The sequence below is a fragment of the Symphalangus syndactylus genome, chromosome 1 (assembly GCF_028878055.3).
Source record: "Symphalangus syndactylus isolate Jambi chromosome 1, NHGRI_mSymSyn1-v2.1_pri, whole genome shotgun sequence".
In the NCBI taxonomy this organism is placed as follows: domain Eukaryota; kingdom Metazoa; phylum Chordata; class Mammalia; order Primates; family Hylobatidae; genus Symphalangus; species Symphalangus syndactylus.
Genome location: NC_072423.2, coordinates 22,985,795 through 23,004,851, shown reverse-complemented (window position 1 = coordinate 23,004,851; position 19,057 = coordinate 22,985,795). Strand labels below are relative to the sequence as shown.

The following is a 19,057-nucleotide window of genomic DNA, read 5'->3' as shown; positions in this document are numbered from 1 at the left end:
CTGTCTCCTACCTTTCTACCAGGCTCTGGATAACTTGTCTTTTGCTGTCCTCACTCCCTTGATTCATGTGAAACTCTAGATCAGCACTGTCTGACACAAACATAATGAGAACCACATAGTAATTTAAAAATTTTTAGTAACTGTATTACAAAAGTAAAAAGAAACAGGTGGGACTAATTTTAATAATAATTTTTTAACCTAGTATATGCAAAATATCATATCCACATATCATCAATATAAAAATTTTAATGAGCTATTTTATTTTATTTTTTATACTATTTTCAAGATCTGGTGTGTATTTTGCACTTACAGTCAATTCAGATTGGGTATCTATGAAATGCTCCATAGCTACATTTAGCTTGTGGATACCTCTATATTCTTTTAGTTTGGTTATATTGATTCATAAATGCTCTCCCAGGGTAGCAGTTGGTTCTTCTCCTCCATTCCACCTCCCAACCCAAGGACAGAAGCACCCACTTTCCTTTAAACTGTTGTTGATTGTTTTGTTTGACTATGTAATCATTGTCTTTGTCTCATTATGAAAACGTTTCTGAAGTTATTCAGGCTTCCCTGTGTTCATACTATCTGAAAGACCCCATCCCATTATCACGCAGATACTACACTTCAACGAATTTTCCCAGAATGAAAGCAAAGAACCTGACCCTTGTCTGAAAAGCAACAAACAAAAAGTGCTAGGTGACAGCTCTCTGGAGGGGCAGAAAAAAATGACAGAGTCTCTGGATCAGCAGGTGAGTCACCACCATAAGAAACTCTTGCCCTTCTTTTTTACAAACTACTTATTCTGGCTGTAGGATATTTGGTGATAGTTGCTTATCCCCAAATATTAGACTCTGGATACCATCAACAGCAATAACCTCATGTGATCTGTGATTCCTTTCTGAGTATGGATCTCAGATGTCCTTGGCTATGAGCTAGTTTCCTAAAGAGTAGGATCTGGTATCTTCTGCTTATGAGAAAGAAACCTAGATCATCACTCTGTCACTCATCTGCTTCTACAGGCCACAGAGCCCCAACATAGAGCATGGTCAAAGATAAAGGTGGTAAGGGGTAGGGTCAGCTGTGGAATTCTTACTGTCTCCCTCCACCTCTGCTTGTTCCATTTCGTGCTGAAATCTGTGCTGACAGACAAAACTTTTATTGGTTGCCTCATGCCAGGAGGAGGAAAGATATTCTCCAGGGTATGCATCCCCCTAGCTTAGAAAGTTTAAGAGGAGGGTGGAGAGATGATTTTCTCTTTCTTTCTTTCTTTCTTTTTCTTTCTTTCTTTCTTTCTTTCTTTCTTTCTTTCTTTCTTTCTTTCTTTCTTTCTTTCTTTCTTCCTTCCTTCCTTCCTTCCTTCCTTCCTTCCTTCCTTCCTTCCTTCCTTCTTCTTTCTTTCTTTCTTTCTTTCTTTCTTTCTTTCTTTCTTTCTTTCTTTCTTTCTTTCTTCTTTCGTCTTTCTCTCTCTCTCTTTCTCTCTCTCTCTCTCTTTATTTCTTACTTTTTTTCTGAGATGGAGTTTCACTGTGTCGCCAGGCTGTAGTGCAGTGGGCCGATCTCGGCTCACTGCAACCTCTGCCTCCTGGGTTCAAGCGATTCTCCTGCCTCAGCCTCCAGAGTAGCTGGGATTACAGGCATGAGCCACCGCGCCTGGCCTCTTTTAAGTATGAAGAAAATCAGGGTGTGTGAGTCTGAAATATAGTGAGCGTTGCTGAGTTCCCCAGACATATTTGTCCTGGATGATCTTGATATAGATGCGGGAGCCATAATCTTCCACTGGGACCACTTCTCACCCTCTATTCCTCTGTTCTTCCCAGCTCACTTCCCCCCGCATGGTAACAGAGACAACTGACATCTTACTAAGAAGCTCCATCTTGCTTCCGTACAAAACATGTATCCTTTAGTTGTGTTTAGCTCTTCCGATAGACACAGTGAAGGTCACATTTTGTTTCTTCTTTCCTTAGGCTGAGTCCTTAAACAATGAGAGCGGACTGGTCAGCTGCTACTTTGGGCAGCTTCTCTCCAAATTAGACAGGATCAAGACTGATTACACACTGAGTATTGCCAACAGGCTTTATGAAGAGCAGGAATTCCCAATCCGTCAGGTGAGTTGCACACGAATGGTGACTAAAGCTACCAGGTAGTGTACTATTTAAAAATCAGGGAGTAGCTGGGTTACTTACCTGCCATCTAGAACACAAACCTCTTTGACAGGATGATGCGCTGTGGACTGGTGAGGTGTCCGGGACCTCCCTCTTTCAGTCCCACACTTTTCTTCTCTTCCAAGTGTTCAATGTGAGCAGTTTACGGGGCCCATTGTGGGTGGAATAGAGTGGGTGGAAAAGGGTTGTGTGAGTAATGGAGACTTTGGAGCACGTGTGGGCTTGGTAATGGCATCCTCTCCTGACTGTCTTCCCCAGTCAAGGTGCCTGGTTGCTGCACTTCTCTCTCCCTTATCTGTTAGGTGCCCCCAAGACATTTCTGTGGAATCTCCTTTTGTGCCAGGATCAGGCTACCCCTGCAATGCAATTGTGTTCACTATGCTGTTTTGAGAGTGGGGTAGCAGGAGGAGACTGCATTTTGGTGTTTGGAGCTGAAAGGCACAGGACTTGTCTCTGTGGCTAAACAGCTTTGTACCTAGAGCAAGCTGTGTCTCCATCTGGGCTTCAGTTTCCTTTCGAATCACTGGAAGGAGCCACGTGCTAAACAATAAATGTGGGGTATATGACCAATGGCAAAGACATGACATGGCTGGTTAGCGTGGGACCAGCCAGGGGTCGGGTGGCCTCCTTTGGCCAAAATAAGTGTGTTCCCTTGCAATGAAAGTAAGATTTTTCACGCTGGATTTTTTAAAACTAGCCTTTTTATGAGCTATAAATTCATATATTAAACAATTCACCTGTTAAAAGTACACAAACCAATGGGTTTGGTATATTACATGACTGATTTTTTCTTAAATTGTAGTAAAATACATATAAAATTTACCATTTTAACCATGTTTATGTGTATATTTCAGTAGCATTACTTACATTCACAACGTTGTGTAACCATCACCTTATCTATTTCTAAAACTTTTTTTTCATCACTCTAAACAGAAACTCTGCAACCATTAAGTGGGAGTTTAATTCTTAAAAACAGAAGCATTTTCCAGCCAAGTCTCTCAAGTTACTTGGTATTTACCTTGGGATGGCTCCACAGATGGGTTGTTGAAATAAAAGGATATCCAGTAGGAAAGGCTTGTCCCATTGTAACTATAGACTGTTCACGAATAATGTTCGATAACCTCATTTGTCACTACAAAAACCGAAATGTCTCTGGCTAGTTTAAGACTGGGGATGGCTATAAACTGTCAGGCCTCTCCCTGCAATGCGAAATGACCAGGCTCATCTTTCTTGGGACACTTCTCAGGAGAGCCTCACACCTAACTACGAGCATCACTGCCTGACTTTATTGCACGATTTCCCTTTTATTCCAATGGAACAGGAATACTCAGATGGTGTGATTCAATTTTACCACACGACGATTGAAAGTGTTGATTTCCAAAAAAACCCTGAAAAATCCAGACAAGAGATTAACTTCTGGGTTGAATGTCAATCTGAAGGTAAGAAAGCCCAAAAGCATGGGAGCTGGTATTGGTTTCCATTTTAAAGAAAATTGGTCTGCTTAGCTTTGCAGATTGCTGGTCTACTGGGGGCCAGAAGTTCACATATATGGACTGTGTTCAAAGCTTGGTTTGCAGAATGAGATACCATCTCACACCAGTCAGAATGACTATTATTAAAAAGTTAAAAAATGACAGATTCTGTCAAGGCTTCAGATAAAGGGGAACACTTATACACTATTGGTGGGAATGTAAATTGGCCATTGTGGAAAGCGGTTTGGAAATTTCTCAAAGAAGTTAAAACAGAGCTATCATTCGACCCAGCAATCCCGATACTGGGTATATATCCGAAGAAATAGAGATCATTCTACCAAAAAGACATATGCACTCATGTTCATCACCACACTATTCACAATAGCAAACACATGGAATTAACCTAAGTGTCCATCAATAGTGGGTTGGATAAAGAAAATGTGGTACATATACATCATGGAATACTACACAGCCATAAAAAAGAATGAAATCATGTCCTTTGCAGTAACATGATGGAAATGGAGGCCATAATCCTATGAATTAACACAGGAACAGGAATGCAAACATTGTTCTCACTTATAAGTGGGAGCTAAACATTGAGGACACACAGGCATAAATATGGCAAGGAACAATGCACCCTCCAGATACTAACTGGGGGCAAGGAGGGAGAGAGGAATGGGTTGAAAAACTACCTATTGGGTACTATGTCGACTGTCTGTGAGCAACATGCCATGTAACAAACCTGCGCATGTACTCCCTGTATCTAAAATAAAAGTTGAAATTTAAAAAAACAAAACAAAAAAGCATGGTCTGAACAGCATCAAACAGTTAAACTGCTTAGATATTGCTGTTATTTATTATTGCAGTTTTGGTCTCTGGTCTTGCTGGCTCTGGGCGGGAAAGGAGGACACCAGCCTCGTTAGTGCTGATCTAGGTGGGGCTTAGAGAATGCTCCCTTCTGCCGGTGCCTGTGTGAATTTGAAAAACAGAATAAACTCTTCCCTCTAGGACCAAAGTTAGTGAATCGAAGGGTCAGGTCAGGCTGCTGGACACAGACTAGGCCCCTTTTTGATTATTGTGTGGGGCTGGCGAGGATGTTCGTGTACAGTGAAAAGTTTGGAGTGCGTGAGAGAGCACAGGTAGTGCATTACGTCTCCTGCCTTCAGAGTGAGACCATGACCTCAGGCATTTGCGTACATTTTAAGTGGCTGGAGGCTGGGAAATGATAGTTGACTTACTTTAGGCTGTCCTTGGTACCAGAGCGACACTTTTGGTTCCTCCCTTCCATTTCGTGACTTTCTCTCCCTGTCTCCTCTTTTTCTCACACTGTCTTAGGGATGGGATGCGCCTGCCTGCCTTTCCTTGGGAGAAGTCTCTAAATTCCAAAATTATTGCTTCTTCCTTCTTTCATAGGCCACAAAAATGACCATTCTTTCAAGGCTCTACTCAGATGTCAGAAGGAAAGCAATTCCTTAACGAAGTTCATATTAAGGCCTGGATATGTACTTTCCCCTTAGTGAGTTAACCTAACTCCTCCAGAGTATTTTTGTAGATGATGTCAACCTAATCTATTATTATGGGATTTAAGCAGAGCTCTTCTTGAGATGGAAGATCTTTTCTTCTTAAGACATCTGCAAACATTCAAGTAACTGGTGATCTGGTAGTTCAAGGTAGAAAAGGGTGTAACCCAAAGATAGGATATTGCCTTCTAGCCTGGGGCTTTTCAAGTGGGGCTTAGGGCTGTGTTATTGTGGAAGGAGCCCCAGAGCTGAGCCCAAAGGTGGAAGGCCTGAGGACCCATTCCCGCCAGTCTTACTGCTTCTTGGCTGTGTGACTTCAGCTCTCCCTGGATGCAATTGATTCTTCTATGAAGAAGGGATAACAATACCTCCTTATCGTGGGATGGATCAATTAATTGATTAAGGTGGGATGGAATGAGAAAGAGCATATAAAAGTATCTATAAAATAGGTTTTATATCATGGTCTAGCATATTTATGTGTATTTTTGTTTATATGTAAGCATATATCTTACGCTATGTTGAGTGCTTGAGACAGGAAGTTTATATTGTAGTTCTTTGTTCTCAGGGGAGCTTATCATATTGTCAGATGACTAACTATATAATTTGAAAGATAAACCATAGTATAAGATGTCTATTGACAAGTTGCAAACACAAGCAATACAGGGAATCAAAGGAGATTCCTTCTGTTACAGTGCTGTGATTGGACACCCTGCGAGGTGGAGTGAGAGAGTTTCTCCCCTGCCCCATCACCCCCTCTCTTACCTCCAGCCGGGACTGTGAATTAATCTTCTTGGATTAGTTCTTGAATGAGACGCTCCCTAGTCTTGGGGGTGATAAGCTGCATTAAAAAGAATTATTGGCCTGGCACGGTGGCTCACGCCTGTAATCCCAGCACTTTGGGAGGCCGAGGTGGGCAGATCACCTGAGGTCAGGAGTTCAAGACCAGTCTGGCCAACATGGCAAAACCCTGTCTCTACTAAAAATAAAAAAATTAGCCAGGCATGGTGGCGGGTACCTGTAATCCCAGCTACTCTGGAGGCTGAGGCAGGAGAATCACTTGAACCCAGAAGGCAGAGGTTGCAGTGAGCAAGGATCACGCCATTGCACTCCAGCCTGGGAGACAAAAGTGAAACTCTCAAAAAAAAAAAATTATCTACACAAATGCTTTTGATACAATTCATACTCAGGATATTCTCTGGGATCTTCTTTTAGGTAAAATCAAGGAACTCTTCAGCGAGGACGCTATTAATGCTGACACTGTGCTGGTACTGGTGAATGCTGTTTACTTCAAGGCCAAATGGGAAACATATTTTGACCATGAAAACACAGTGGATGCACCTTTCTGTCTAAATGCGGTACTGTATCAGAACTCATGGTTTTCTAGCTGGCCAACTCATAATTTCCACTAGGAATGATTTGCAATATGTATACTCAAAAAGTTACAGCTTACATTTACAATAAGAACATTTTTCGTTGATAAGAACCAGTACCTGAATTTCACTGAGTATTTTTGTGCCAAGTGCTTCCTGCGTGAGTATTTTTCCATTTGTTATTTGATTTGTTCCCCCAAAGAGCATTATGAGATGGGTGTCATTATGATTTCTACTTAGGATGTGAGGCAAAAAATGGAAAGGCTAAGTTAGTTAGCCAGATTCATTCATTAGGATTCAATCTGTGATCGTTTGCCCCAGAAACTTGTGTTCTAAGCTAGTAGATTTAGAATGGGAGGAAACGGAAAGGGTTGGGTCCCAGCCATCCACTTGTTGGCCAGCTAGCTTATTACTGGAGATGCATTTTTCTCTCAAGCACCGAATATCCCCATCTGCAGGTTGATGACCCCTCACCCACCACCTTGAGGTTATTATGAGATTTAAGGTGCCTGGGGTTGTGCCTTCCCTCTGAAGGAGCAGGTGTTGTTATTTAATATGGAGATGATTCTCACTTAACGATGTCTGCCCTTGGTGCTGTGGTGGGGTCATCCAGGCCAGCTGGCATGGGGTGGTGTGAGGCCAAGAGGCTGGGCTGGGGTAGGCCTTATGGTGGGACAGCTTGGCAGGGCGTGTTTCTGCTGACTTAACAGTGGAGATGCTTTGATAGTAAGTTTACCAATGGTCATCTTGGGAGCTGAAGAACTGATTAAAAAACATGGAAAGGGCCAGATGAGGTGGCTTACCTAGCATTTTTGGAGGCTGAGGAGGGAGGATCACTTGAGACTAGGAGTTTGAGACTGGCCTGGGCAACACAGGGAGACCAGGTGTGGTGGTCCATGCTTGTGGCCCCAGCTACTCAGGAAGCTGAGGTGGGAGCATTGCCTGAGCCCGGGAGGGTGAGGCTGCAGTGAGCTGTGATGGCACCATTGCACTCCAGCCTAGGTGACAGAGCAAGACCCTGTCTCAGAAACAAACAAGCAAACACCCGGCCCCCATCCCCGTCATGCCACAACAAAAAAAGACACGGAAAGATAAAGTGTTGGCAAAGTAAGGGCCACTGATGAGTGGGCAGACTCTTGTAGGCTGGATCCCTGGTGTGGCTCAGGACTTCTCCTGCAGAACCTTCTCATCTTTAGGAACCCCTGTCCTCAGTGAAGCTGGGGCCATATGAATTTGGGAGCTTCCCATAGCCATCCTGTGACCTCCTATCTTGACTACTACAGAATGAAAACAAGAGTGTGAAGATGATGACGCAAAAAGGCCTCTACAGAATTGGCTTCATAGAGGAGGTGAAGGCACAGATCCTGGAAATGAGGTACACCAAGGGGAAGCTCAGCATGTTCGTGCTGCTGCCATCTCAATCTAAAGATAACCTGAAGGGTCTGGAAGAGGTAAATCTTCATTTCCGCATCTCTACAAAATATTTAATGATAGATCTTTAGAGAACAACACTGTCTACTATCTACCATCTCGAGGAAATACAGTACCTCAGCTGTCAGAGACATTAAGGAATGTATAAGAATCAGAATTAGATTAGATATTTATTCCTCATTTGTTTAGAATTTAACAACAAATGCCAAAAATATTGGGATTAGAGTTTCTTCTTTAATCTCATAGCTCTCTGCCACTGTTTCAGCAAATCAAGGAATCTGGGTTCTGAGTAACTTGAGAAGTTTTTAAGTTTTTCCTTTTCTCTGAATATCCTGACTTCCGGCCTCTTACTCATACCATTTTTCTATAGCTCAGTTAATTAAAGAATTAACTGAATCCTGTTTTGGGGAATATGTACCTTGAAAGAAGTGTAGAGGGTGACAACAGAATTGATTGCTTGCGAGGTAGGAATTAATAAAGGCTGGAGAAGCTCAGCTACAGATTGTCCAAGGAGGTAAAGAGATAAGGACAGAAGGAGAGAGAAAATGAGAGAGAAATACTAATATAGCAGATATAGTAGTTACAACATCAATAACAACCATTATTCAGAATTTTCTATGTGCTATCACTGTGTTAAGTACTTTATATACATGATTTTATTAATGCTTGCAAGAACTTAATTATATTATCTGTTTTATGGAAGAGGAAATTTAACTTCAGAAAATTAGGGCTTGGCCACAGCACCCAACTAATTGACTGAGCTTTGCTGTGCTTTGAACACTTGTCTGTCAAACACCAGAACACACTGGAACCTGAGTTGCCCCCTAACTTCTTCTAAAGAGGAAAGATATTTGCTCGAAGTTTTAGATGAAATCAGACTATTCTCTAGCTTAGGGAAAGGGCTTGAAGGTCGTCACTGCCCACTGAAATGGACTCAGGCACCTTGAAGTTACTGGGGGCATTCTTTGCGGTCCCATAATCTGATGCTAAATATTATTTCCTTCCTCTTGTAGCTTGAAAGAAAAATCACCTATGAAAAAATAGAGGCTTGGAGCAGCTCAGAAAACATGTCAGAAGAATCAGTGGTCCTGTCCTTCCCCCAGTTCACCCTGGAAGACAGCTATGATCTCAATTCCATTTTACAACACATGGGCATTACAGATATCTTTGATGAAACGAGGGCTGATCTTACTGGAATCTCTCCAAGTCCCAATTTGTACTTGTCAAAAATTATCCACAAAACCTTTGTGGAGGTGAATGAAAATGGCACCCAGGCAGCTGCAGCCACTGGGGCTGTTGTCTCGGAAAGGTCATTACCATCTTGGGTGGAGTTTAATGCCAACCACCCTTTTCTCTTTTTCATTAGACACAACAAAACCCAAACCATTCTCTTTTATGGCAGAGTCTGCTCTCCTTAAAAGGCGAGCACTGTCTAGTACTTTGGAGCTGGAGGAAAATATCAATTACAATCTTCCCCTGGCATACGATGGGCATTTGAGTTTTTGGTAATATCTAAAGCATTCCCTTCATCCTCTAGCCATCAGCGTATGCTTATCTTGATCTTTCTGTCACCCTGTAGCTTATTTTCATCTGAATCTGTTAGTATTGAAGGGCTGTTGTTCTCTACCCTAAACTTTCAAGCATGAAAATTCACCCTCTGTGACCTGAAGGTCAACACAATTCAGAACAGTACCTACCTCCTTTTGAAGGAATCCTAAAAGTTCAGGTCATTAGACCATTTCTAAGAGATGGCCACTTTAACATGGGCGGCAAGAGAACATATCTGACTGGAACGTGTTTGGAAACTCAGCTCTGTTTCTGGGGTAGTTATGATTGTGGTCATCACTGGGCAAGATGCCCTGTTTCTTCCTTTGACAGCTACTGCATGGAAGATGTCCCGTGAGGTCTTTTCACCCAGGAGAAGGTAGGGCTTGGGTGTATTTAAGTGGTAGCTCAAAGACGTATGAATGCCCCAACCAGCACTCATTTTGCACAGAGCAGAGGAATGATATTTGTCTTGTGATTTTGACACTGCCCCAGGAAAGTGGCTAGTGGATTTAGAGGAGGTTTATCTCAGTTTTCCTTATTGAGTCCCCCAACATTATCATCAAACACTTTCCTCTGTCTCTCCTCCCCCTAGCTCCAAGAATTCCCACCTATGGCTAGTTCCTCTTATGCACCCAGCACAGGCAGGTGTGGAGAGGAGTGCTGCTGGCATTGTGGACGGCTGGCCTCCGTGTGCCCCTCTCTCTGCTTTCTGGCCACATGGACTTTTGTGTCTTCTGAGAGGTCTCATGCCAGTCCATATGGTGAGAACAGGCTTGAGCCTGGGCATGGTGTCCATAGAAATGCTTGTTGGCTGGGCATGATGGCTCATGCCTGTAATCCCAGCACTTCTTGGGAGGCCGAGTCAGGTGGATCACTTGAGTCCAGGAGTTCGAGATCAGCCTGGGCAACATATTGAGACCCTGACTCTACAAAAAATACAGAAATTAGCCGGGCGTGGTGGCATGCACCTGTAGTCCCGGCTACTCAGGAGGCTGAGGTGGGAAGGTCACTTGAACCCAGAGGGTGGAGGCTGCAGTAAGCTGAGATGGCGCCACTGCATTCCAGCCTGGGTGACAGAGCAAGACCCTGCCTCAAAAAACAAACAAACAAACAAAAAAACCCCAAAAGCCAAAACAAAACCTGAAACCCTTGTCAAGAAGGCCATTTGGCTCATCTCAAGCTCTAGTCTACTGAAGGCCTGACCCCTGAGTTTTCCTACTCACGGACTCAGGGCCTCTGTTCTCTGGTGTGGTAATCTGGGTTCCTAATTTCTGTCTTAGCTGAATGTCCGACTCACATCTCTTTGGAGTCAGTCTCTTTCCTATCGAGGTGGGTTTCAGGTCTTGCTTGTGGCTCAGTTTCCTTGGCCCACCTTGTGGCTCTCCTTCTCCCAGCTGCCACCAAGTCGTTCAGTGTGACCGCAGCAGTTTTTTGCTGGAGAAGGCAGGTGAACCACACCTGCTCCCATGCTAGCCTCCTCTCCCTTTTCTCACCTACCCCAGTGATTTCTTTGTGCTCTGAGAGACAAGTTCCACATTCTCCATACAACCTCATTGTTGAAGCTCACTTACGACCTAAAACAATTTGTCGTTGATAACGTGAGGCAGTTTGAGGCAGTGCCTTTTCCAGAATGCATGTCCCATGGGTCAAATTAATCTCAGATAACCAAAAACTTCATGTCCCCTGTGGTTCCTTTTGGGGTTGACGTTTTGGGGGCTGTTTCCATGTCTGACTTGGCATCACTGCCAGACACTGAGCTGGAAACCATGACCTGTATATAGGCCTGCATTGCCCGGCATTTCTTTTGTTCTTATTCTTTTACTTGGTAAACACATTTTTTTTTTTTCATTTACATCGGGATTTCTCAGATTTTGAAGCATGAGAGGGAGAATGTATCTATTTACACTAATGAGGAAAATTAAGAATCTTAAATCTTTATGTAAATCAGTAAACATTCTTTACTAACCTTTGATTTATTAACAAGTTTCTTCTGAATGAATAAACCACTTTTGTTATTAGTTAAAATATATACGATATGTTGCCAAATGATTTTTTTAGGGATATAAATTTAACTTCAAACTGTCATCCAAAAATATAAAAATACATAATCTATGAAACTAACAATTCATCTCAGTTACACAGGAAAAATACATCTTGCCCCAGTAATAGTTTCTCCCAGCTTTCCATCATAATTACATATGAAGGTATATAAAAAAGAAGAAAACTGACAATGCTGAAACCGGAGTGATAGCCAGCTGATCATCAGAATATAGAAGAAATTTCTGCCGACTACAAGTTTTTCTTTTTTTTTTTCTTTGAGATGGAGTCTTGCATTGTTGCCCAGGCTGGAGTGCAGTGGTGAAATCTTGGCTCACTGCAACCTCTGCCTCCTGGGTTCAAGCGATTCTCAAGCCTCAGCCTCCTGAGTAGCTGGGATTACAGGCACCTCCCACTATGCCCAGCTAATTTTTGTATTTTTAGTAGAGATGGGGTTTCACCATGTTGGCCAGGCTGGTCTTGAACTCCTGACCTCAAGTGATCCACCTGCCTTGGCCTCCCAAAGTGCTGAGATTACAGGCTTGAGCCACTGTGCCTGGTCCCTGCTGACTACAAGTTCACGAGGCTGGGCAGTGAGGCATCATTGAGGGGTCACCTGCATCTCATTGCCAGTGAGTCAGTCTGCCTGTTTTCTCCTATTGCTGCCTTCCTCTGAGTTCAGAAACACACACTCTCTCTCAACTTGAATTTTGGACGTCTATCTCTTTACTTTGTACTTGCTGCTGTCCTTCACCCTCTGTCTTTCTTATTAGTTAGTTTCTTTTTTTCTGCAGCCATTTGAAGACTGAATGACTTCTCAATTATGACTTGGAAGAAGGTGAGGACAGGCATTTGTTCCTTCCATCCTAGGCAGTTTAGTCATCAGAAATAAAATACTTTTGGTGAAGCCAAGGACAGGAAGAGCCTTGGTGGCAGTGTTCTTGGATATTTTATCTACACTGTCTGTTTAAAGTGTCCCAGACCCAGGCTATACAAAGAGGAGAATATTTACCTGAGCCCAGCAGAACTACACCAGATGGAAGCCTTTCAGACACTGGAAATTATGCTCCAAACAGCGAGATCTTGATTCTTCATTTTTCTTGCACCAGCAAGATTGACCCAGCAATATGGTGCCCAGGGGTAGAAAGAACATACAAGTCAGTAGGCCGATATAATTGCTGGAAAGCCAACCAGAGCATGATTTTAAATCAACAAGAGAACGAGCTCCCCACTTCCTTAGTTTAAGGTTTCCTCCATATAGCAATGTTGACAGGTATGCCAACATTGCTATATGAGGTAATAAGATGAGGTAATGTAGATTCAAAAACAATTGTTTCACTTATGCTGACTGTAAATATTCTGGTAAGAGAAACATTGACATATAGTACTCAACAGGCTCCCTAATACATACAGAATCTGTATGTTCAATTGCGTTTCAATTCAAGTCCTCCTTATAACTTCATACATTGTCTAGTGCATATTCCTCAAACTCTTCTGCAGTTTTTTTCCTTGAGCTGGGACAAGCCAGAACATGTGTTGCTTCATTCCTAATTGCTGTTTACAGCTTTTGCATGCTGGTATTTTTAAAAATTACACTGTCATTAACCCGAGGTGGAGATCCAATTGAAGCAACAGGGTGAGGAAGCTTGTGCAGTTGTCTTGATGGATTTCTTTGCTCCACAGTTGAATGCCAATTCCAGATGTGTTCTTTATCCACACCACTCATCTTGCATTCTTAGTTTCCCAAATCCATTTTATTTTCTTCTTACTCAATGAAAAGAATCCAAATCCTTTTTTTACCCAATGAAAACAGCAAATATCCCCAAATGTGCATACTTAAGTATATTAAGCATATTAATATACTTATTAAGCATATTAAATAATAATATATTCATAGTATTTATATTAAGTATAATATATACTTAATATTTAATTTATAAATGCTCATATTCTAATGTAATAAATTTCCCATTTAAATACTGTTTTCCTTCATGTGCCCCAACAAAGTTTTAGCTACAGATAGGTGAAAAGGATTTAAAAAGCAATCTAGTGCACAACAGTGGGGCTGAGAAACTTGCACACCTCTTGTTGACACACATAGGTCCTGAACAGATCATTCCATGTTCAAGATTAAATAAGTAGAAACAAAAGTATAAGGTATGAAAAAAATAAGTGCCAAATAAGAAGAGATATATCATGTTATAAATGAGAGAGAGAGAGAGAGAGAGACTGACTTCATAAAATGATTTACATCAAGAACAGGAAGAAGCTTTTAGAAAACTTTTGGGCATAATTAATAGGATTTAAGGAGACACAAAATCTATGGAACTGGAGTGCAATGCCATGAAGATAAACTCTGATAAGATGTGAAAAAGCTAAATGAGATAAAAACAGACCACTAGGGAACAAAAAAATGCAATAGATGCCATAGAAGAATTTAAATAGACTTTAAAGGCAATAAAGAAGCAAAACTGACATGCTGGAAACTTTAGTTAGTGATGAATAGGGTGTATTTGAGTGTGTCTCTTAGAATGTATAGGAAATAATAAGAGAGAAGTTGGTAGATATAAAGAGAGAATAGAAAGTAAACCCAACAACTATGGTGCTTCTCAGGAAAAAAGAAGACTAATTGGCATAAAGTCAACAATCCAAGACATGATGGAAGAAAACCTTTTTAATTCGGATAGTCACAGGATCATACTGAATGATTCCCCCTTCCCCTGCAGAGCAAAAACAGACATGCTAAGAAACTTTAAAAGATTAAGAAAGTAATCCTGTCAGCATTTGGGCAAAAAAAGAAATAGTTATAATGTATAAAGGATAAAAAAAATCAGATGAGCATCAAATTTTGTTTTGTACAAAATTTCTGAAGATAGTGAAACTTAGTGCACAAGTCTGAGGGAAAATATTTGATTAATGAATTTCATATCTAGGCAGGTTGGCTTTTGTGTACGCGTGGAACAGAAAACCATTCTCAGATCTATTTCGGTGTATACAAGTGCAGATACATTTTATCTTTAGCTCCTGACACCATGCTGCAAACATCACAGGAATTAAAATTAAATGCATGTTGTTTTGAGTGGCATCCAATGCAGTCAAAGACTCAAAAAGCTAGTGGATTAATCCATTTCATACTGCTAATAAAGACATACCCAAGACTGGGTAATTTATAAAGAAAAAGAAGTTTAATGGACTCACAATTCCACATGGCTGGGGAGGCCTCACAATCATGTCGAAGGAGGTAGAAAGGAAGGCAAAGGAGGAGCAAACTCATGTCTTACATGGCGGTGGGCAAGAGAGTATGTGCAGGGGAACTCCCCTTTATAAAGCCATCAGATCTCATGAGACTTGTTCACTATCATGAGAACATCACAGGAAAGATCTGCTCCTATGATTCAGTTACTTCCCACCAGGTCCCTCCCATGACACCTGGGGATTATTATAATTCAAGGTGAAATTTGAGTGGGGATACAGAGCCAAACCGTATCAGCCAGTAAAAAAATTCCTTCAGTAAAACTAAGACCTCAATTGATAATCAATGGAAGAAGAGAAATTCCTCATTTAGAATTCTCACTATACCTAATAAATTGTTTTTCCCCTTAGCACTGGTTTTTTTTTTTTTTTACAATGTTGGGTTCAGGCATGGAATGAGTTTCAATATCCAGAATAAGACTGCAACCATGAAATATCTGAACTGGGACAGTAATAACACTAATACTTCTTGTGCTTATTGTGTGCCAGCTTTGGTCGAAGACCTTTATGTGCCCACTTAACACTCTCACTCATCCTAAGAGGTGGATTATTATTCTTATCCGCCCTTAACAAATGAGGAAACCGAGGGACAAAGAGATTAAGTAATTTGCATAACATCCCTCAGATAGCAAATGATTGAACTAGGATTTTTAACCAGGCTGTCTGGCTGGATGTTATACAGAAGATGTATCACCACTACTCAATGAAAGTGTCAAGAAGTAGAAGTTCCCAACAAGGTTTGTAAGCCACTAACACACTTGCCCCAAAGCACATCCAGGCCCTACCACCCTGAAATTGCCAAGGCAAGTTGTGGTAAACCCCAAAGCAGTATTCATAGTCTAATGAAGAATCTCAAATACAAAGAGAAACCTACAACTCAGATCTACCACATGACTGTAGAAAATAATCACATGAAAAAAGGGTATCAGCCTCAACAGAGTTGACAGGTCAAACGAGATTTTTAAAAATACATAAGTAATATACTTGATAGCATCCATAAAACAAGAACAGAGAATTATTAAAAAATATTCATTTAGAGTTTCTGGAAATAAATTTGATTATTGCAATTAAGTAGATTGAATAATAGAATTAAAATGGCTGAAGAGTTAGCTGGTAGATAGAGCCGTGGAATTGTACAAAATGTAAAATAAAAGGATAAAGGGATCAAAAGTACTTAAAAATGTTGGCCAGGTGTGGTGGTTCATGTACTTTGGGAGGTCGAGGCAGGTGGATTGCCTGAGGCCAGGAGTTCGAGAGCAGTCTGGGCAACATGGTGAAACCTTGTCTCTACTAAAAATACAAAAATTAGCTGGGCGTGGTGGCATGCCTGTAATCTCAGCTGCTTGGGAGGCTGAGGCATGAGAATCACTTGAACCTGGGAGGTGGAGATCGCAATGAGCCGAGATTGCACCACTGCACTCCAGCCAGGGTGACAGAGTGAGACTGTGTCTCAAAAAAAAAAAAAAAAAAAGTACTTAAAATGTTAAAATCATGTAAGGTCGTTTAAAGGGTTTCAACATTCATTAAGGGGCATTTCAGGAAAAAAGAACAGAGAGATAACTGAAGAATAGAAATACTCAAAGAAATAAGAAAAAAACGTAGAGAATTGAAAACAGTCATGCATTCTCATTTTGAAAGGACCCATTCAGAACCCACACTTCCACACTGTCCAAAATTAAAGAAGATAAATTCAAAAATAATATATTCTAAAAGGCTTTTGTGTTAAAAGGTCAAATTTATAAACTGGAATGAGAATCATATAGAGTTTAGCTTCTCTTTGTCCTACAAGAAGACACAGAACAATATTTTGAAGTTCTGGGAGCAAAAAATACTGTCAACTGAAATATTTACCCATAAAAAGTTTTATTCAAGTGTGAGGGCAAGATGCATGAGCAAGCACTCTAAGTTTACTATCTGAAAACTTTAACCTAAAGGAATGACCAGAAGTTCTGCTCCAAAAAATTTTTTTAAAATGAATTGGCAAAAAGTATGGAATATGAGTAGCAGTGATGCAAAAAAGAGAGTAAAACATGATTGAAGATTAAATTAGAAATAATAACTTAAGAATTAAAACTTAGATGATCTCACATTGAGAGGTAGAAGACAGTAGGCTTGAGGAGTGCAAAGGGAATTATAGAGAGAATGGAAGGAAGGAAATAAAACCTCTGGGGTTCTTGTTCTTTTCAGGGGGTGATGGGGAAAATAGTCTAACCCTGGACATTAATTTAAAAATTATGTACAATATTTGTGTTAAACTAAACTATAAGCAGCTGAAGATTGAAATAGAATGCACAGTCTCCAAAAGAGTAGAGGGAAAAAGAATGAAAAATGCTTGAAAAACAAATCAAAGGAATGTAAAAAAAAAAGAAAGCAAGAAAGCATAGCGTGTACAAAGCATAAAACAAGACAGCAAGTAAGTCCAAATATGACTAGTCTCAAGAAATGTGGATGTCTTAAATTGGCCAGTTTAAAGAAAGACTGCATTAAAAAGACAAAGATCTACTTATAGACAATTTATAGGACACAATTCTAAAACAGTAGAAAGAGGATTAAAATAATGATAGAGAAAAGGAGACACTAGAGAAGTATTAAAAAGAGAAAAGCAGAAATAACAAAAGTAACATCGAAAAAATTCTACCCAAAGTCCAAAACAGTACTAAGAACAAAGATAAATATTTCAGTTTGATAAAAGATGCCATGTGTTAAAACTAAAAAATAATATCACCTAATAGCATAATTCGAAAATACTAGGAGATATAAGTAAAAGAAGAAATTGAAACATCTACAAAAATAGTGAATAACTTTAACACACCTTTTCTAGTGATCAATAATTTAAGTAGAAAAAATTACACAGAGAAAAAATTAAACTTTTATTTCATTTATTAGAAAACAGAAAATAATTAAAATACATAAATTGTTTTTTCCCCAGAATTTTGAAAAAAGAACAACATGCTTCACAAACCTAAATAAAGGTAAAAATAATAAAGACAAACGCAGAAATGTAAAAAGGGAAAGACAAAAGCTTAAAAAAATTAGAGTTATGACAAAAAGAATAATGACACTAATCAACAATTTAGGAACAAGGGAGGGATATATGCTATTTTGTATTTATGGAGGTATACCTTTAGGGTAAATTCTTAGGAGTTGCATTGCTGAGCTAAAGTACAATTGCATATGTAATTTTCTTAGCTATTGCTAAATTCTGGTTATGAGGATTACACCATAGCACTCCTATTAGCAATAATATGTATCTGCCTATTTCTTCACATCCACACCCACAGAATGTCATAAAGGCTTTGGGTGTCTGCCAAACTGATAGATTAAAAAATACTATAGTAGTATATATTTAATTTAAATTTCTCTGTTTTGAGTGAATTTATGAGCATGCAATCACATGTTCAGTCATTTATATATCTTTCCCTGTGTCATGTCTGTTCTTTTTTTTTTGACATTTATGTAGGTGCATTTCTTCTTGATTTTTAAGAGATTTTTATGTGTTAGGAAGATTAACCCTTTGTATTAGAATTAGCATAAACCTTTCCTCGGTTTGTCAGTTCTCTTTGACTTTGCTTATTAACTCGGCTTTAAAATTTTTTTGTAAGCTGAATATACCAATCTTTTCTTCTATTGCTTCTAAATTTTTAAAATCAGGTTTTCCCCACTTCCAGGTTTTAAGGTATTTACCCATACTTTTTTCAATTACCTGTAGAGTTTCATTTTAAAAATTTAGATCTCTGATTCAATTGAAGCTTACTTGGCATGAGATAAATATGAATACTATTTTAATCTTTTTTCAAATGGCTATTCAGTTGGTCCAATACTACTTACTAAAACATCTATCTCTTATCTCCAGCCAGGATTGTGAATTAATCTTCTTGGGTTAGTTCTTGAAGGAGACACTCCCTAGTCTTGGGGGTGATAAGCTCCATTAAAAAAAATTATCGGTCAGGTGCGGTGGCTCACGCCTGTAATCCCGGCACTTTGGGAGGCTGAGGCAGGCAGATTACTTGAGGTCAGGAGTTAGAGACCAGCCTGGCCAACGTGGTGAAACCCCATTTCTACTAAAAACACAAAAATTAGCTGGGCATAGTGGCAGGTGCCTGTTTCCCAGCTACTCGGGAGACTGAAACAGGAGAATCACTTGAACCCAGGAGGCGGAGGTTGCAGTGAGCCGAGATCACGCTATTGCACTCCAGCCTGGGTGACAAGAGTAAAACTCCATCTTAAACAACAACGACAACAACATCTATCTTTCCCTTTGGGAT

General features: G+C 40.2%; 1 protein-coding gene across 1 annotated transcript in view; it reads left to right on the top strand.

The window, feature by feature from the left end:
- The window catches only part of SERPINB12 (serpin family B member 12), a 49,515-nt gene extending 39,384 nt beyond the window's left edge, over positions 1-10,131 (top strand). The window contains exons 4-9 of the mRNA XM_055292132.2: positions 615-749; positions 1,965-2,105; positions 3,484-3,601; positions 6,367-6,509; positions 7,808-7,975; positions 8,969-10,131. Of these exons, the coding sequence (XP_055148107.2) occupies positions 615-749; positions 1,965-2,105; positions 3,484-3,601; positions 6,367-6,509; positions 7,808-7,975; positions 8,969-9,373 (1,110 nt within the window). The 3' untranslated portion in view covers positions 9,374-10,131. The remainder of the gene's footprint in view (positions 1-614; positions 750-1,964; positions 2,106-3,483; positions 3,602-6,366; positions 6,510-7,807; positions 7,976-8,968) is intronic.
- The last annotated feature ends 8,926 nt before the right edge of the window (positions 10,132-19,057 follow it).